Consider the following 20,812-nt stretch of genomic DNA (forward strand, 5'->3'; position numbering starts at 1 on the left):
ATGAACGACTGGTCTTCATTGAACGACGCCGTGTCCGTGGTCCCCTGGCAGGATCTGCCAACGTGGGTCTCTCGTTTCACATGGGACGGTTATGTCAGAATCAGCCTACCAGGACCCTGGCATTCACGTTACCCCTATAGGCCATTAACGCACGATCGTACGGCTTGGTTAAAGCCGCATTCTGCTCGGATGCGGCTCAGGGTCAAACGTTGCCCTTCCCGGGACTACGCGACGGGCTGAAACCTGGCGCAGTTTTGCTAACGCAATAAAATGGCCCGCAATACCACGCAACGTGCATATGAGACAGTATTGTCGTGACGCTGGGGCTACGTCGACCCGGCCTTCACTTGGTAGCGTGCAGAGACTCGGGGTTGAAGAAGGACTGAATCTTCGAAGTTGGTAAGATATGTACAAGCAGGTTTACTGGCACTTTGAGAAAACGTATTTACAATATTTACATGAAAAAGAAGGGTACATCAGCAAAATGGCAAGCGTTGAGAGTTCATAGCGAGAAGCGACTGGATGAGCCGTTTACCCAGGGCTCAGAGCGACATTTCGTGCTCTGCAGCGTCCTTAAAAACCCCCTATGTCCAGCCCCTCTCTGAAGATGCTGACCAACCAAATCCAGGGCACGCCCCTCAGGTATCGGCATCCAATCGAACACATCACTGCACTGATGGTCTGAAGCACTGACTGGTCCGGCATTCATTCGTTGGGCGTGATCACTTGTTGGCGGGAAAAGCTTGGGAACGGCGAGGAGAGGAGGTACATTTCTATTCTTCAGCAAAGAAACCACAGGCTGGTTCTGACAAGGGGTTTTACTTCTCAGAAACCCGAGTGCACGTGGCGCCGCATAGGGCTCCCAACATGGTCCCTTTTCGACAATTGCAAATCTTTCCTGCATTCCCGGGAAATCACTTAATGGCCGTATGAGTCATGCTCCTTTCTTGTCCTGCACGTCAGCGGACATGTCACTCTGTCGTCTCCTTTGGATAGGAGGCATTCATCACTGGAGGATAGCACTTCTCGACTGGAAGGGTGAACAAAAGAAAGAAAGCACTTCCTGCTATTTCCCGCAGGGGGACGTTTCTTTGTGTTTTTCCAGACGTTCTCTTGACAAGGTCAATTTGGCATTTGCAGGTTGTCCACAAAGCAAAACATGCTTACAAAACAGGATTCCTGGAAACAGGCTCACTTAGAGCCATTGGACCATCACCACATATTCACAAAACTTATCCATGCCCACAGGCGAACAATAGAGCGCGCAATTGCGGATGCTTGGTCGTAACAGCCTCCTCCCCCGCCAGAAGAGTCTCGGAGGGCAGCAGTCCCAGCTGCTGCATGAAGAGACGACTTAATGGTCTGCACGTGAACGCTTGAACCTCGCTGTTGCTTGTCGCGTTGTCTTGATTGTTGTAGGCCAAATTGCTCGAGCTGTCTGAAACTCAACCACATGTCGAAGCAAGCACTCGGCTCCCGTCTGAAGAGACCAGGTCAAAAGAAAACTGCCATTGTTGTTCGAGAAAAACCCACTCTCAAGACGTTCAGGACCCACGTATTCCTAGAAAACCAAACGTGCTGCTTTACATAGTCACACATATACAAGCGCACGAAAAAAAAAAAAAACCTGATTATCAATTTGGATACATGGTGAGGAACATCTCGGACTGCTTAGAAACAGCGGCTAAGCGCGTCCGCATTCCCATTTAGCTTCCCCCTTTTGTATCTTATTTCAAAATTGTACTGCTGTAAAATCAAGCTCCACCTAAGAAGGCGACTGTTCTTCGATGTCGCAGTTTGCAGCCAAGCCAGGGGACAATGGTCCGTCTCTACGGTGAATTTGGCCCCTCCAAGATAGCACTGCAATTTTTGAATGGCCCATACAATGCAAGCGCATTCTTTCTCTGACGCGCAATAAGCCCTCTCTCTAGAACTCAGTTTTCTGCTCAAGTAGAGCACGGGGTGCTCATTACCGTCGTCATCTCTCTGGCAGAGAACAGCACCTAACCCTCGATCACTGGCATCACACTGGACCGTGAATTCTCGGCCATAGTCTGGAGCTCGCAATACCGGACGGCTAATCAGCACAGCCTTCAGGTTTACGAAGGAGGCTTCCTTTTGTTCGTCCCAGACTACATTTGTCGGTTCTGTCTTGCGGAGAGCGTCGGTCAGAGGGCTAGCCAAAGATGAATAGTTAGGGATGTAGTGATTGTAGTATCCCGTCAGACCCAGGAATGCTCGAATTTCCGTCTTCGTGCTCGGCCGCGGGTAGTCTGCTACCGCAGAAATCTTAATCTCGCTAGGTTTCCTGAAACCTTGACCTACATTGTGACCCAAGTAGTCCACGGTCGCCCTTGCCAGGCAACATTTCTCGGCCTTTACGGTTAGTCCAGCTTGACGCAAAAGGCTCAGTACAGCTCTTAGATGTACCATATGGTCCGCCCATGAGTCGGAAAAAACCGCAATGTCATCTAAATAAGGCACCGCGAATGTTTCACACCCCTTTAAAACCCTGTCCATGAGTCGGGAAAAACAAAATGGAGCATTTTTGAGCCCGAAACTCATCATTGTTGGCTGGTAGCTGCCCGTCGGAGTGACGAAAGCCGCGTACCTGCTGGCGCGTTCAGTGAGCGGTACTTGCCAGTATCCTCGAGTAAGGTCCAGCGAAGTCACATATGCCGCTCTACTGACCTGTTCTACTCTCTCCTCAATATTCGGAATAGGATACACTTGATCTCTGGTGAGAGAATTTAGCTTTCGGTAGTCTACCACAGGCCTAGGGTCTTTACCTGGAGCTTCTACTAAGATCATAGGCGAAGCATAATCGCTTTCCGAGGGTTTTATTACTCCCAATTCCAGCATGCGAGTTACTTCCCTATCCAGAATTTCTCTTTGCCTTGGAGAAAATCGGTAGCACCTTGATCGCACTGGCACGTCTGAAGTCAGCTCAATATCGTGCTCAGTCAAATCAGTCCTGCCTGGCCTGTCCACGAAGCAGGCCTCAAACTCTGTTATTAGCTCGCCCAGATCGGACAGCTGGGATTTCTTTAGTTCTCCTCTCTGCTCCGTCTTTTTGTGAAGCTCCTGAGCGTTGCTTCCTTTTCCGCTGAGGCAAATCAAGTTATCCCCCATCTCCTCGGGAAGGTTTAACGTTAGATTTACCACGGCTTCCTTCTGCACATAAGGCTTCATAAGATTGCAATGATAAATGCGCACTGCTTTACGCCTATCGGGGATTTTCACTGCGTAGTTAGTGTCAGAAAGCTCTGCAACGACTTTAGCAGGTCCTTCCCACTGTACTTCGAGCTTATTCTTGGGATCATTGGCTTGCTCCATAGCTAAGTCCTCTCGGGTTCCACTTAAAAGTCTCGTGAGATTACTAGACACTGGCGGCAAGAGGTTACTTTCAAGAACGTCCTCATTCCGTGTCTTATCAAGCTCACTTTCATGTTGACTTATCTGAGATGCCTCGCTCTCAAAGTTTTCTGGCCCGCTATTTTCCGCATTTACCACTGTTTTAACTGCCGTTTCCTCCGCTGTTGATTTTTCTGAAATGAGCAGTGTAGCTAGTTCTCGCGCCTTTGAACGTGTTAAGGCCTGCACATCTCTGTCTCCGAAAATCAGTAGGCAAGCTTTGACCTTCTCGTAGTTGTCCGCGTCCTCCTTGTTTAGCCGCGCGACAACCTCCGCTGCCTCGCAGGGCAGAACCGTCAATAATCTCTGAGACCACGTGTCTCGCTGGAAGGACAGTTCTTCGCAAGTTCGCTCAAAGTTACCCAAATACAGACCGATATCCCCTGATATCACATATGGCTGCATGTACTTTGACATCTTGAAATCTGCCTCCTTGTTGAGAAGAGGTACCGCTAGCTGGGGACAATTGCCCGACCTCTTGCTCAACTCTACTTCTAATTTCCGGAGCTCAATTTCTAGCTCCCGCTTTTTTGCTTCTCTCTCAAGCTTCTCACGTTCGTGCTCCCTTTCCTCTTTTTCCCTCTCAAGTTCACGCTCCCTTTCCTCTTTTTCCCTCTGACGTTCGCGCTCCCTTTCCTCTTTTTCCCTCTGACGTTCGCGCTCCCTTTCCTCTTTTTCCCTCTGACGTTCGCGCTCCCTTTCCTCTTTTTTTTGGGCGATGAGGTTCCATGCTTCACTGAGCTCCTCATCATCGGCTCCCAAATCTGTGATTGCCTTTATAATCAAAGGTTTTCGTGCCAAACCACTTGTATCAATTCCCAGTTCCTCACACAATTGCAACAGTTCCGGTTTCTGCAGCTTTTGTAGGTCCATGATCGCTCCGAGTGTCGGCTACTTCCAAAACAACAGTGCAAACTACCAAACCTAAAGGCGTTTCAACACTTTTTACCAGTTCTAAAATCTAACCCTGTTCTAGAACCTGGTCCACATCAGAAGAAAAGCCAAGCACTCACCCACACATGCGATCGATGTTCCGAGCTGCTCTCTTGTTGGCCGATTGTTGCTCCTGCTTGTTGCTTGAGATGCCACCTCCGATCACCAGATGTTGTGGCTTGTAGATTCTGATCCACCTCGAATCACCAGATGTTGTAGCTTGTAGATGCAGATCCCAACGCTGGTCACCAGTCGTTGTGCTTGTAGATTCAGATCCCACCGCTGGGCACCAGTGTTGGGGCTTGTAGATTCAGATCCCACCGCTGATCACCAGTTGTCGTGACGCTGGGGCTACGTCGACCCGGCCTTCACTTGGTAGCGTGCAGAGACTCGGGGTTGAAGAAGGACTGAATCTTCGAAGTTGGTAAGATATGTACAAGCAGGTTTACTGGCACTTTGAGAAAACGTATTTACAATATTTACATGAAAAAGAAGGGTACATCAGCAAAATGGCAAGCGTTGAGAGTTCATAGCGAGAAGCGACTGGATGAGCCGTTTACCCAGGGCTCAGAGCGACATTTCGTGCTCTGCAGCGTCCTTAAAAACCCCCTATGTCCAGCCCCTCTCTGAAGATGCTGACCAACCAAATCCAGGGCACGCCCCTCAGGTATCGGCATCCAATCGAACACATCACTGCACTGATGGTCTGAAGCACTGACTGGTCCGGCATTCATTCGTTGGGCGTGATCACTTGTTGGCGGGAAAAGCTTGGGAACGGCGAGGAGAGGAGGTACATTTCTATTCTTCAGCAAAGAAACCACAGGCTGGTTCTGACAAGGGGTTTTACTTCTCAGAAACCCGAGTGCACGTGGCGCCGCATAGGGCTCCCAACATGGTCCCTTTTCGACAATTGCAAATCTTTCCTGCATTCCCGGGAAATCACTTAATGGCCGTATGAGTCATGCTCCTTTCTTGTCCTGCACGTCAGCGGACATGTCACTCTGTCGTCTCCTTTGGATAGGAGGCATTCATCACTGGAGGATAGCACTTCTCGACTGGAAGGGTGAACAAAAGAAAGAAAGCACTTCCTGCTATTTCCCGCAGGGGGACGTTTCTTTGTGTTTTTCCAGACGTTCTCTTGACAAGGTCAATTTGGCATTTGCAGGTTGTCCACAAAGCAAAACATGCTTACAAAACAGGATTCCTGGAAACAGGCTCACTTAGAGCCATTGGACCATCACCACATATTCACAAAACTTATCCATGCCCACAGGCGAACAATAGAGCGCGCAATTGCGGATGCTTGGTCGTAACAGTATACGCTGGGAGGCACTCACGCGTGACGCCCCTGTCCAGGTCTTCGTAGTATCCGTAGAAGCAGAGCTGCTGCAGCAGCACCGGGTGCAGTCTGTGGAAGGCTTTGATGCTGCGCAACCGGCCGTATATAGACTCCAGGTCGTCCTCGGTCCGGTCCCCTGGACTGCAGGAGAGGGAAACGAGAAGGTGTCAGCCGCGCAACCCATTCTCGCCGCTACGAAAATTGTCTTCCTGGTCGCGCTTTGTGCGTGCTCATGACACGCAATGATTACGTTTTATCGACTAAAGTATCATTTCCTTTATTAGGTTTACACCAACTTTGCTTTATATAACTGGCCCTTCTCCACCATATTTGTAGCTGTTCCTTCAAACCTTACTGTAGGCACAGTTGAAGTGCGCTGACGACAAGCCACCTTTAAAGTAGATTCTCAGCACTCTTCAAATAAAACTGCTCAAAGAGAACTGCTCCGTCCAACGAGCGCCCCCGAAGCTCGCACGAGTTCGCCCAGATAATATTTCCTGTTTTCTTTTAAATGAATGAATGAATGAATGACTGAATGACTGAATGAATGAATGAACAAACGAATGAATGAATGAATGTGTTAATAAATAAATGAATCATACTTGCACTTTTAAGTGCAGGTAGTTTGGCATACGAAACTGAACATGCCGAAGCGAGGTATATAGGCACTGAAGGAAGCCGTTATGGAGGGCTTGAGATCCATTTCGGCCCCCTGGAGCTCTTTAGCGTGCTTTGAGATAGCATGGTAAAAGGACGCTTTGAAAGCTATACAAAGTGATGTAGTTTCTTTGCAGAGACAGAATGAGAAGGCAGTCAGATTGCATCATGGAAGGAAATGAAGCGCTTTGTTCTACAGCCGGCTCTGCATCCACCGGACGTCACTATTACTGTACCGCCGCGGTGGTGCTGTGGTTAGGGCGCTCTACTGTATACTGTGCCCAAAGATGAGGAATCGAACCCCGGCCGCGGCGGCCGCCTTTCGATGGCGGTGAAAAGAAAGGCACCCGTGTGCCATGTGTTGTCAGTGCACGTTAAAGGAACCCAGGTGGTCGAAATTTCTGGAGGCCTGCCCTGTGGCGTATCTTCTAGCCTGAGCCGTTTTGAGACGTTAAGCTACCATAAACCAAACCAAACCAGTCGCCATCAAGTGATTTTTCCAGCCTCTTGAAGCGTCTGTGACAGTACTGCGCCTAAGCACACTTTACGCTCTGTTCTTCTTTCTCGCAGTTACTGTGAGCATGCTGTGGGCGTCGAAACGTGGTATCCCAACAGGTTCGCGGAGAGAGAGAGAGGAAATGTTTCTTGCAGGAAAAAAAGTGCTATTTGATCGTGCACCGACACGGTGAAGCATGGTTGAAGCTCGCTTGCATCAATGGATTACTGCAATCGACAGTCAAAGACGCTCATTCTGTAAAAACGAAGGTTTTATAAGAGTAAAATGCAAAAACAAAATCATGAATTATAGGTACGGCCGACACCGACAAAACTAGCAATAAAACTGGTGTACGTCGGCATCGGTTCATTCCGACCACTGATCCGAAGCCCAGAAATTACAGCACTTCGTTTTAGAACAGTTACTCCTATCTTGATCTGTCCCGTGAATTAAGAATTATCGCCGGAGATGCAGTGAAAATTTAGAAAACTATTTTTTTTTCTGATTTCTTGTGGTCGTCGAAACTTGTCAGCTAAACACGCTTCCGATGGCCATGGCACATAAAAAATTGTGCTTCTTTCAGATGACAGATCATAGCTTAGTATCACAGTGAAGACGAGATATCAGAGCCTCCGCTTTTATAATGCCAAGCTTCTCTGGACAAAACGGAGAGAGGTAACCAGACGACGAACGAGGCAAAGTGGGGAGTAACTTTTATTTTTATTTTCTCATTCTTGACTTTTTCTGCAAATAACATCACTAGTCCTTACGGAATTTCCTACCAAGTGGCAGCTGAATGATTTCCTTGTCATATATAAATCCGCATTCCATTTAATAACCAGCCTCTGGGGGTCCTGCCACTGCTGAAACGTCAACTGGATCTTTGTTATATATGTTGCCGCGGAGACGGCCAGCGACGAGAACGAATTTCTTGTGCGTGGCGCGCCCGCTATGACCCGGTCTCTCTCTATGTTCGTTGGATGTGTGCTGTACCTTGTGCCCAGGACCTCCCGGCCCCGACCACGTAACTACGTATTTCAGGAAACGAGGCATTTCTTCGAGAGACGTTTTTTAAAACAGTTCGGACAGCGCTGCGCGCGGTGCTTAGAGCACGGAGTCTTCGAAATCCCGTGTCTTTAGAAGCAAAATGGGATAATTTGTAGAGCTACTGTGCCTGGAATAGTGCAGTTTTTGAAATTCGAAATAAAGAGATACGGTGTACTACAAGTTAAACTGAAAATTCGTTTTTGAGGAAAGGAAACGTGCTGTATCTGTCTTACTTCTCGGTGGAGACCTGGACCATACCGTGACGGAAAGGAGGAAGGTGGGAACAAAAGAAGAGAAAAAGAGGAGCCATATTGAAGGGCTACGGAATATTTTCAGCCACCTGGTCCTCTTTAACGTGCTCTGACATCGCACAGCACACTGACAGCTTTGACGTTTCGCCGTGTATCATGCAGGCTATAAATCTCTGAATTGAAGTAGACGCCCAAATGTAACACTTAAAAAAGCTACTTATCAAAAATTAGTTAGCCAGCTAACTCGTGGACGTTATACTTTTGTTTTCTGCTTCCCGCCAAAACTGGCGCAGACGCTGGTTTTATATCTCACAAGCCCATTTTTAAGTATTGGTAGTTCGCTTTCTTGAAACATCTGTTATACCACTACTGTAACCTTCTTTGGCAGAAAATTTGTAAGAAAAGACATATGCATTGCAAGAACTGAAAATCTGAAATAATCATATCGGCCTCACTGTATACGCAAGCTCAAAAGAACGAAGTGTAGACGCACACGTCGTCCCTAATGGCACTGTGTCCAATTACGTGCCTGCAGACCACGGTTTAAAGAATATACTTATTCTTACACCGTGCTGCAAAAGAATCAGTGACTTAGCGTGCGACCGCCGTCGAGCGGGAATAGAATTCGTTTCAGCTGAGTGCAACTGGCATCCAGACAGCGCGACGCATGGTTCCATTACTGAGATTGCGTCCACTCTTCTTAATTACCCCTAAGCTCTCCAATTCCCCGAAGAATGGCAAGAGAGAAGTGCAGGTGATTTACAGGGCTCCTGGCAAACGATTAGCAGGCCCTCGCGATTTCGTGTACATGTACCGCACGGCTCTAAGCGCGCGCGCTCAAACATGGACAGGACTGCACTGACGGCCAACGGCTCGACAGAGCAGTCTAGCGAGAGAGACAGGAAGCGCGCCTATTGATTTTCGCTGATCAAGAACAGGTGGCGGTAGAAGCGCAAAGGTTCCTTTAGGGAGCACGGGGAAAGGAAGTTCCGCCGTGCTATGGAGCCTACATGTAGGTTGTCAAGTTGGCCATGCCCATCTGCTGTAAGCTGATTTGTCCTTGATCGTTAATTGGTTTCCTGAACCATCGTAACCTCATGTAGTACACACATATATTTTATATGTTCCCGGTCTCTTTCATGTCTTCTTAATAAGTCCTGATCAGGAGGCGAGAGCAAAGCAAAACGAGGAAAGTATCAAATAGGGACGGCATCATGCGGAGTAGTTGCGTGAGTGAAAATGCGCACTCGGGCACTCATGCTTAGTTGCTTAAAACTATGAGAAAGAACAGGCTATGATAAATCGAAGAAATCGGAACCGAATCGCATTCATTCAGTTAAGCAGTAGTTTAATAGCATCCGCGGACAGCACTTTCATCTTTTGTCTTTAAGTGAAAAATAAAGGGGAATGGATCATTAAAAAAAAATAAGAAAGCAGTAGGGGCAGGACGGCCGTTGTTACGGAAAGCAAAGAAGGAAGCATCGTGTTTAGGATTGCGCAGCCCACCTTCCTGTATAACCTCGACCCCGCTTTGGGTAAAACCAAGTTGGGTGCGACGCTGAATTGAGGGTAAAAAAATAAAACCGAAACAAACACGGCCTAGTTCTTGAATGCAATGCTGAATGGCACTGGTTTCTTTTCCGGCGTCAACTAATAGCTAGAATCCGGCCTTCGGCGACCCCGTCAACATTGTAAATCGCCTCCTCACGTAATATTGAGCGCGCATCGCGCCGAGAAGATTTCGCAGCGTGGCGCTGCAGTATTGCAGTGTTGCAGACTGCATGTTGCGCCCTACATTGTTGCGCCGCGGCGCAACATGTAGGCAGGCCCCTTAGTGACTGTGTGCTGCGGAGCTCAAACCTTTGGGAGCAACAGGTATCTGCGTGACGTTGTTAACTGCGGCCCTGAGACGTCAATTCATCGTCTACATCGTAGAACACATTAAACGAACAGTTGGGCGGAAGCACGATGGTGACGAGAAGTGCGTGCTTTGTTTGTGTTTTCACAATTGTGACCTCATCATAAGGTGGCCTGTGAAAAACCAGGAAAGTTCTCAAACACTGAAGCTCGTCAGTTGCAGTATTCGCGGTTCCAAGAGCAATGGCTGGATGGCGCACCTGGCGATCACCGACACTATGGATATCTTGCCATGCTCTTTAGGCAGGATGAGGATGGGTTCATCGATTTATGAGCGAGCCGCCGGACGATTCTAACAGCGACTACCAGCTGATATACATACAAAAAAGTAAAAGGGTTGAACGCTGCTGAACCAGATAGTGAGCGAAAGCATTAGCTGCGGGTGACCGATCGTTCTTCTTCTTCTTCAGCCCACAGATAAAGCCCCGCTTTAACCAAGCCGTATGAACGTGCCTGCTTCTGGGAAAGAGAGCAATGGTTAGCCTTGACCGCCTAGTAAAGAGCAGAGACATTAGTCTGCCAACCAAGATCCGTATAACTCGTGCTATGGTCTTTCCAGTTGTGATGTATGGATGCGAGAGTTGGACTGTGAAAAAGGCTGACCGCCGAAGAATTGACGCGTTTGAATTGTGGTGCTGGCGAAGACTCTTGAGAGTTCCTTGGACTGCCAGAAGATCAAATCGGTCAATATTGTCGACCATAAACCCTGACTGCTCATTGGAGGGTCAAATTCCAAAGTTAAAGCTCAGCTACTTTGGTCATCTGATGAGAAGAGAGGAGTCGCTGGAGAAAGATTTGATGTTGGGAAAGGTTGAGGGTCGCCGGAGAAGGGGTAGGCAGCGAACGCGATGGTTAAATGGCATCCTCGAGGCACTGCAGATGAAGTTATGTGATGTTAGGAAGATAGTGAGAGACCGGAAAGCGTGGCGTGACATGGTCAATAGGGTCACGAAGAGTCGGACACGACTGAACGACTGAACTAAACTGATGAACGTGCCTTAGTGGCCTATAGGTGTAACGTGAATGGCAGGGTCCTAGCAGGCTGATTCTGACATAACCGTCCCATGTGAAACGAGAGACCCAAGTTGGTAGCTCCTGCCAGCCCACACCCTAGTGTCACGTGGGTAGTGACGTCACAGCCTCACGTGGGTAAGACGTACGTGGCTCGAAAAGCTCGAAACCTAGGCTCGAAACCTATAGAGTAGTATTGCTTTCGTAATAAAATAAAAAAAGAAGACCTGTTCAAATTCCATCCTTTCGCGAGCCGCACAGTAGACATCTGTCAGCAGTAGCAAGTGGGCATCCGACCCTTGCTTCAAGTTGTTTGGTTCGATGTTCGAGAGGGAACGTTGTGCCCACGACTGGCTCTGAGTGAGGAGGATGTAGAATGATATTTTTCATTACAGCTGGCTGTTAGGAAGCTCCTACGGCCCTTGATGTCCAATGTAAGACTTGGTAAGCAGATGTTTCCTTACTTTTGTTTACTTTCGCTTTCTTTCGAGGCAAGGGCTCGATGCTGGACGAAATGGTCTTTGACTGAACAAAAATATGCGGCAGAACCGACCGGGAGGACTCCTGCCTTCTAGAATCCAACACTTTTCGGGACATCTGACGAACCGGCTCAGGGCCAGACTTGCCAGTGGGCGTATGTCCTCGGCTATATGCTCTGGAGGCATGGCGAGCATGCTGCACCGCCCGACGTGCCATTCCGTCGCCATTCAAAGAAGGTTTCGGAGCTGCTATGCCGAGCGGGTTGTTGAGGACAGCCATGGAATGACGCTGGCTGGATCACTGGACGTGACAGCTGTCGCAGAAATCCTCAAGTAGATTTTTAACGCGTGGCGTCCGTTGTGGTGTTTTAACGCGGTAGGCAGCACGCAAAATGGCAATCTCTGATAGTGTGCCGACGATATGAAGCTGTCGCACAATAACAAGAGCGAAAGCGATGAGGAGTAGCTGGTAAGGTTTGTAAAGCTCTTGATTTAATTAATCTGTGCTGCCAAAGTCAAAGACGCTTTCCTGAACGAGGCATTCTGCAAAGTACGAAGGCCTGAGGTCCGCATTCGTCAACATTCGGAAAATAGTGTGTAGGTCGTGCAGAAGTAAATATGGTGAGCTGTCGTTCTCTCTCCCTCTTTTTTTTTTCTAGGTGAGGGGAAAGAACAAACTAAGGACAAAATACAATCTAGAAAAGATTGAAAATAAGAAAACTGCCTTAAATTCTTCACGGATGAACGCCGCTCATCGTAAACAAATGAATGGGAGCAAATGGTTAGCATAACCATTATCATATATCGACTTACAACCAATGCAGGGAAAATGGCTTTTCCTTATCTCTCCAATTAAACCGGTGTCAGATGCAGCCACTCTATCCCGCAAACTTACTATTCTTATTCGCCCACTTAGTGCCAGACACTGCTGCGCTTTCTTGCTCTTGGAATCAAGTTACTTGCTAGGAAAACCAGTCAAAGAAACGAAGGACGAGAAGAGGGATATGCACACACCACGACGACTGGACTATCAACTGATGTTGTGCGTGCATATCTCTCTTCGTGTCCTTCGTTTCTTTGACTAGTTTTCTTCGTAACTATGCACCAACTGGCCCAGATTTCCACTCTTCTTCAAATTAATTACTTTCACACACCATCGGTTGTATTGCCTTCGAATTACATGCCCTTCACATGCCCACTTCTTGATTCAAACTTCATGACATTATCTTGCGTATGTGCCTGACAAACCCTCCTCAATTACTGCCTCTTAATGGTGCTCTAACATCTCCCTTTCTACAGCTCGCTGCATTGCCTTCGATGTATGTTCAATCATTTTTATTAACCTCCACATTTCCCCTCCAGAGGTGATTTCCGGTTCCGTGGAGTAGTTTTGTTTTTATGCCTTGAGAAGAAGATCGTTACTCAGCCCAATTGTAATTCAGTCTTAGGTGCAGGCATGCAAAATTGCGAAAAATGGTAACTGAATCATCCCTGCAAAAATTGCGGAGGCTACTAATACAAGGCGAGCCGTAACACAGAGGCTCCTTTACAAGAGCCTTTCATTACCGTAAATAATGTCATTACCAATGTAATGGAAACCGCAGTCATAACTATATGCCAAATATTCAAACGAATGTGGCCTCCAACAAGCATATTCAAATAACAAATTGGTCGTTAAGCATATTTTGCAGTGAAACAGCGATATACATATATTTCTATAAGGAACGAGAACACAGCGATATTTGCAAAAGTCCGCAGGCTCGAAAATTAACGTAGGTGGTTGTGTTTCACGCAATTACATAATAGGATTCATGCGAGAGGTTTCAAATACCGGCGCCTCACCGTTTGTCCATGCTGTGCGACCATACCGCCACCATGCCGTTCCCGCATCGACCTTTGTAGTGCTTGGCGGGCGCCACAGATGGCGGCACCTGACGCGCTAACCTCGTCCCCGGCAGCCTCGGGCTTCCTCAGCGCCGCCCGCTAACGTCGTCTGCGACGGCGGGCGTCTGCAATCGAAGGAGAGCGAGGAATAATTAGGACATGATAAAGCGAAAACAAAAAAAAAAAAAACAACAAAAAAAACCGGATCTTGCCGCGCGCCAGACACAGGGGAGGAGAGTTCACATTACGTCTGATCACTTCCGTAGCGTTTCTCGCTGGGCGTGCGCAAGCGATAATCGCGGTAATGTCGGCAGTACTTTCTTGCAAGCCTCTGCTGAAATAAACTGACCCATGGATTAGTTCGCGATATCTTATCAGGAGTAGACAAGTAATGACACGGGTCAAATAATTTCATCAGCATGCGAACTAACACTACGGATGTATTAGACCACACGTACGCAGAGTCCCAACCATAATATTACTCTTATCACACCTTGCACGGCGGAAGTTACGAATTGCAGCGTACATACATAAGCACATGACTCTGGGGCCCTCGCGTCGAGCCCTAGAAGCCATTCATACGTTCGCTGCGGAATGCGAGAAAAAATTTAAAGCGCCGAAGCTCGCTCTTGTATTATTTCGACAGCATGTCAATGAGCAAAGCGCGCTAAGACAATAAAAACTCCCAATGTCTTTTGCGACACTGCTGGAATTTCAGGGTCTTTTTTTTGCTTATTGAATGAGGTGGAAGCGAGGAGGAAGCAATAGTAACACGCTATGTTATCTTTGAGTGATCTTTCAGGCAGCAGTTGAAATAATCAGATAACTTTTTTTTTCTTCAGGATGCCTTTGATAATAAAAGATAACTTATAGAAGCTCGACAAGCAATTGGCCCCCGATCATGTACCATGTAAGGGCATCAAGGTGTTGTTCTGGTCTGCACACAACCGGAGACAGGCCTCGTCTAAGGAATTACGAAGACGCAGTGCTGTTCGCGCTGATCTAATATATAAGAGCGTGAAATTGATTTTATCATTGAATGACTCAGTCGTAGAGAGACCACAATAAGTTACCTGGCCAGCCCACTTGCTCTCGTACTCCTCGAAAGAAACCCCATTCAAAGCGGTAATTTTCGCGCGCACTAAACCCTTGTACAAGTACACTCTTAATCTGGTTCCACATAGGTTTGAGTTATAAGTGGGGCTTCTAAAAAAGTTTCGCTCATAAGTGGAACATTTTTCAAAGTTCCACTTATAATCGGGACGTATGTGGAACCAGATTAAGAGTGTATGAAACATGCTAAAACCGAAACACAGCGTAGCCTCACTTACGATCTCCTGTTCAACACATGAACGAGAGACAAACCGTATACCAGTATACTTCGCTTGATAAGCCCTAGGTTGAGAGAGTCGATCGCAACCGCCATGACCTCATTTTAATTGATGCAGGTTAAGTACAAAAACACGCTGTTACGTCAGTGCATAATAGAGAACCTCAGGTGGTCGGAATGAGCGCAATGTCTTCCACGTCGACGTTCCTCATAAAACATGAGCAACTTCTGGCAGTTAAAGGGCAACTTGAATGTTTTTTTTTGTTCATAATTTTGAGGTATTAACTGTATTACATTGCTCGGTGTATTCTGACTTCGACATAAAAATAATGTTTATCAATTTAAAGTGGAACTATTTTTAAAATGAAAGAACTGCAAATCGAAACTGAAACTGATTTCATGGCCAGAACGTTCGGGTTGACAGAATGCTGACGCCACGTATAGTATTCCAAAAATACTGGCATTCCCGCTGGATGGTGGAAATAAATCTGGAAGTTATGAAGTAGTACATAATACGCCTGTAATACAGACCTCAAACGTTCTGATCTCGCGGAAAGCGGGCAGTAGCGCGGCTATGTTTGTGACGTTACAAATGCACTATTGCTCGCAGAAATTATCTGAACTGAGGCCACGAACCCGGCATATTTAAAAATCGAGTTGCGCGTTAATGAATTATCGCGCAGTTCCCGAATCTGGAAGGATGCGACAGGCCAAAGAGGAAAACATAGAGTAAACTTTTTACCAGAATATGCGAATGTCGAAAAATCTCCGAAGTTGCCTTTTAAACTACACAAGGCAAGCTGAACACAACCAAATCAAGGCGAGCCAGACAAACCAATCTACACAATCGCATTATGCTACTGGCAACTGCTGCACCGTATTACGAGTATAAATACTGATTGGAAATGTTTTAGCATAGATGTATGGGGACTGAACACAGCTAGACCGTCAGGTACGCTGTCACTGACAGTAAGCGACTGCTGCTGTCACTACTTCGAGTCCAAATCAGCACTTTTAACGAGTCTTGGAAAAAGGCAAGAATCTTCGCAATTATATCACCGGCTTCCTCCCGGGTAAAAAAAAATGACATGAAGTGCTCATAATCAGAACTCGTTACACTAATGCACACGGGACTGGCATAATCCAGGAGTTCAACGAGACGCTTTGTTCTTCTTCTTGTCAAGACTGCATTAATAATGATGCATATGTGTCGGTAATGCATTAGTGCACTGCCATGACAAACCTATTTCTCTATCAGTCGATCTTTTTGGAGAGATATACAGGGTGAGAACTTTATTGGCGTTTAGAAATTGCGCAGGTGGTCGTCCTTAATCCTGGATCGTAATGACTTAGGCTGCCTCTCGGGCTTTGTTGAGCAGTTTGCGCTACTCACAGCGAAACGTGGGGGCCAGTTTCATTTCCCAGTTCATTTAGCAGGCTGGTGTAAAGTTATGTTTTTTTTTTTTTTCATTTTTCTCTGCAGTTCATAATCATGTGAACGATGTCGGAGACTTGTCTGCATGCGGTGGATGTGGTGTCTTTATGGGGCCGAATTTTGTGGTAGCTGGAACGAAGCATAAATATGCGATGCAGTCGTCGTCAGTTTCTCGCCGAGCTGGCTGCTACTTGCGGACATTCATGCAGCAGGGAGGAACGTCAATCAAGCATTTATACTTTCCGAATGCCGCTACAGCGAACAGGCGAGGAGAAAGTACACGTTGCGAACACCGGGCCCATGCACGATCAAAGTACACGACACATCGGCACGGACGCGTGCTCCATTTTGGCAAACTGCGTGTCGAACCGGTTGCCGCTCGCATATCAGCGTAATGCATAATGATACTTGCGACACATGATCTTCACAACTTAGAGATGCGCCAACGAAGTACAGAAGGGAGGGCATAATACACAAGAGCAGCTTTGTGTCTTGCGTCGCTATTTTTGCATTTTGTGAGCTCACCTTAAATGCATGACGCAAGCCCAACTAGCCTAGTGTAGGTTTTTGCTTAATATAATCAGCGTATGTTTTGTTAGAACGAAAGTACCCCATGAATGGAGAGACAAATTCCGAACCACGCCCTACCAAGCAACATGCACCATGAATACCTTCAGGCACCACGCAGGGCCCGAGATAGGACGATGAACAAGAACTACTCTAAAGATAAAGGAGACTTATTTGTGGATGCTGCGCATCTCTGTGAAGGCATCACAACAGTAGCCTCGTGTGATAAGCGCTAAAAGGCAGGAGTAATATAAATAAGAAACGCATCAACACAATGTATGTTCTGGGCGCGCGCTTAGAGATGACGTATTGCGGCATACGTCTGAAATGCTTTGTGGCTTAAAAACAGGCCGATGTGTAGAAAATTCTAATAGCCCATGTAATTAGAGAGGATAATCGTTGGAGAATGGAGAAGAAGGAGATGTGAGTAAGTTGCTCGGAAAAGAAACCGGTTAGCTGCCCTGCATTGGGGGAAAGAGACGAGCGGATATAGAGGTGGGGCAGAAACGAGATCAACTGTATAAAGCGCGCGAGGAAGTCTTAGCCTATCATGCCGACCTGATACTATAAGTAACGGAGCTTTGCCTGGCAAGCCTTCGCAGCCTTTGACCGAAGCGGTCCCTGCCCGGGAATCTTCATCTCTGGCAACGGGCGTAGGTCGAGACACGCCATCGCATGACTTTAAGATTGTCCTTCAGTGGTGTATTAAGGGCTCTTAGCAAAAATACGCCCTATACCCTCATTACACTCGTAGATAAGGCATTTAGGGCTATCCGCCACACCGATGAAAGAAATGTCGCGGTTCGTGAATGCGGCACCAAGCCAAAGACGGCACAGTCAAGCTTCTTTACTTCATGGGAGGCAAAGTGGAAGCCGGAGGTGCATGGTCACGATCCAGGGTCTGTAGTTGTAGGTTCGCAAACCAGACGCAATTGCACTCGACAAGCATCATATCCCGCGCAAGTGGTCACAGTGGACTACTCACTGCGTCCACTCTCGAAATTGGATTCGACCCCCAAACGAAGTTGAAGTTGGCAGACTGCACGGCGTCGTCTGCGCTGTGATGGCATGCAATGCTGTCATTTACTGAGAGAGATTTGGCAGATAATATTGTGTCCCTTAGTGATGTGGGAGTGATGTATAGCTCTACGTTTCTTGTAGTACATGTGATCCTAGGCAAAGAGCAGCTTTCAAGCCTCTAACAGCTGCTTTTGAATGACTGAAAATAGGCAACTGAAGGAATGTTTTTCATTGATGTATTCAATGACGTTATGAAGAGCAGTATAAGTAGACACCTCTCGGAGAAGACTGCTAAAGTATCTTAACCTTGAATATGTGATATTTGTGGAGATGACTAGAGAAACCGAAGACGTGATGGGGTTGACAGAGGCATCTATGTAGATGAACAGCCAGCGACCGCGGTTCTGCTGCAAGTATTCACCACTTATTTTTATTAATTCTCTCGACAATATATACACTTTCTGCTTTATGCCGGGTATAGAAAGAGGTACGCGAGATTTATGCATGCTTCACGATGAAAAGAATGGTCTCGAGGCTAATTTAAGCCTTGATGGCAGAATGGCGCTAGGTTTTGGTGGTGGCAGAGAAAAAAAAATGTTGCCGGCCGAGGCAATAAATATTTAATATTTTAAGCACCTCAGCGGTGACCGGCAAGGAAGAAAATGCGTAGGGAGAAGATAGCGAGGTGCACAGAGGGGAGCGATAACAGGAAAGGGTAAGGGCATCTTTGTACAATACTAACAAATTACAAAAGGTTAACGAGTTTGTGTCGATCATGCGCAAGCTTTCAAAACCTGTCAAAAAAATGAGTGCGTAGGTGTGGCCACTGCAGTTATTTATACAACATAATACAAAAAATAGCTGTATCTATATAGGAGCGCTCACGGAGTGTCCTGTCGCAGGCACACACTGCACATGTGCCGGAATGAGGCACCGGGCCTTGGCGTTAATGGTTTTTGCAAGCGTAAACGCGGTCCGGTAAAAGGAAGGCTGGCAAAATGGTGTGGAGGAATACGAGAGGGGTACTGCACATGTGCTCTTAAGGGGTAAACCGGAAGGTAGAAAGAATTGCTTGGCTTGTGTCGGAAGGAGACTGGCATGGTAAATTTCAGGAAGACACGCTAAAGTACTCTTTACCACAGTGGTACCGTCATGAAGAAAAGTGCTACACAACACGGAGCCGGAGGCAGATCTTGGGAAAACTGCATAGAAAGGCCATCTAACGAAAGCGACAGGGCAACAGCAGCAACACATGTATATTGATAAAATGGGGCACCACACGAATTCTAGATCCTAGATAGACTTTACTAGATGGCGTTGCAATGCAGTTTTCACGAGCTCCACCACTGGCGGCATGTTGTTCACCACTTTATTTCACGACTGTACCTTACTGTGGGCTGTGTACAAAATATTCCTCTGAGTAACGGCGTGCGAAGGCTTCACAGAAATAAGATTGTAAAAGACCTGCACGCATGAGAAGTGGCCGGGATAATATGCCCGCGTTAATAGAATATGCCGGCGTTCAGGTGGTTGCACTTACCACGACTCGTAAAGCCTTAAGAAATAAAGACTTCGTCAGATGGCTCAACAGCAGGACCGATACGTACACCAGCTGCGTTCATCGGAAGCATTTTATTCATATCTGACGCGTTTATTCACTTTTGAACAAATGCAGAAATGTGAGAATAACCGAAATTTTAGGATATCAAATCGAATGCCTTTCTTTTTGATTCGCGTAACGAATAAAATACTTGTTGCACAAAAATAATTTGAAATGAATCGAACATGAGTTTAAGTTCACGAACAACAGACACAAAGTTCGCATATGACCCAAAGACAAATGTTTCAACACAACACAGTTTTATTTGATGAATTTTTAAAACTCAAGGCTCAGTCCAATGAATCACAGAATGCTGGCGTGATTGAGAGAAGGAGATATATTTTAATGGTAGCAGCAGGAGATGCTGGTGCGATTGGACTTTGAATTCAGCGACGCAGCATGGTCCAGTCCTTGTGATAACGTTCATGATATCCCTACAGATATTTCCACGTAGAGTGGCTGACACGAGAAGTTTCTGCGAGATTTATGAAAAACCGCTTTCATTCATTCCAAATAATGTAACTCTCTCCTGTATTACCAACACAGATGTGGCCCAAGTTTGTTCCCCGTTGTCGTGAGCAGAAAAAGGTGTTTTTCTTATGCGCATTCCGAGGTAGTCGTAGATGTAACATAACAACTTCGCGCTGCGTGCCGGCGCAAATATCGATGGTGCGTTTTTTACCATGCACGAGCTACCGTGCCACCCTTAGCGCTTCGCTGTATTGCATAAATCATCAGTTTGCTTATATAGTTGCAAATTATACGAATAATCGTATGAATATTTGATTTCTGATCACTTCGGTTTATGTTTTTTTTTATTCTATTCAGGTTTGGTTCGGTTCTTGTTTGCCCAGTTCGTGTCCTTTTTCATTTTCGAAAAACTACTATTCGCGCAGTTGCCAACAAAAGCTATTCATGTCGATGTCAACATGTTACCGCCTCTTTGCTGGGTAATCTTTGTTTTGTGAGTCTGTGCTCGAGCTTTTCAAAGCGGCAGTTGTTTTTGGAACGAAACGCAGCATCAGCTTTTTAAGGCGCGAACGCAAGGCCACTGCTGGAAATGTTTGAGCTCTTGCTTTATAGAGCAGCTTTAAAGACGAGAAAATAATTATTGAGGGATTTGCAGATGGCAAAACAGCTGCTACTAAGACGTATACAGGGAACAGCTGAGTGCAATGAAACTACAGAGTGGGGTTGCCAATTTTTTGGCCGAAGTTTTTTGAGAGTCTCACGTAAGCGTTTCGTCGAGCTCAGTTTCTAGATGATAATTGAAATTTGCACTTTTTTAAGAACTGCGGTTATTTTTGGTGAGTGACGGACTGCCTTACCCCGCTTTCATATGATGGTAGAAGTGCACCGGCTTAATTCACGAAGCATACCAGTAAAAACTAACTCGATGTTGAATACCTCCACCGGTATAGCAATACTGAGG

The 20,812-nt window shown here is 46.7% G+C and overlaps 1 protein-coding gene and 1 long non-coding RNA gene across 2 annotated transcripts in view; one reads left to right on the plus strand and one right to left on the minus strand.

The window, feature by feature from the left end:
- Nucleotides 1–20,812, minus strand: part of Epac (Exchange protein directly activated by cAMP) — a 747,880-nt gene that overhangs the window by 338,471 nt on the left and 388,597 nt on the right. The window contains exons 5-6 of the mRNA XM_084594555.1: nt 13,387–13,553; nt 5,685–5,827 (exon numbers count right to left, since the gene is read on the minus strand). Coding sequence (XP_084450681.1) covers nt 5,685–5,827; nt 13,387–13,421 — 178 coding nt within the window. The 5' untranslated portion in view covers nt 13,422–13,553. The remainder of the gene's footprint in view (nt 1–5,684; nt 5,828–13,386; nt 13,554–20,812) is intronic.
- The window catches only part of LOC146199074 (uncharacterized), a 69,934-nt gene that overhangs the window by 39,495 nt on the left and 9,627 nt on the right, over nt 1–20,812 (plus strand). The gene's annotated exons all lie outside the window — the stretch shown is intronic.

This window comes from Amblyomma maculatum, chromosome 2, assembly GCF_055883805.1.
Source record: "Amblyomma maculatum isolate TAMU_Amacu chromosome 2, ASM5588380v1, whole genome shotgun sequence".
Taxonomy (NCBI): Eukaryota; Metazoa; Arthropoda; class Arachnida; order Ixodida; family Ixodidae; genus Amblyomma; species Amblyomma maculatum.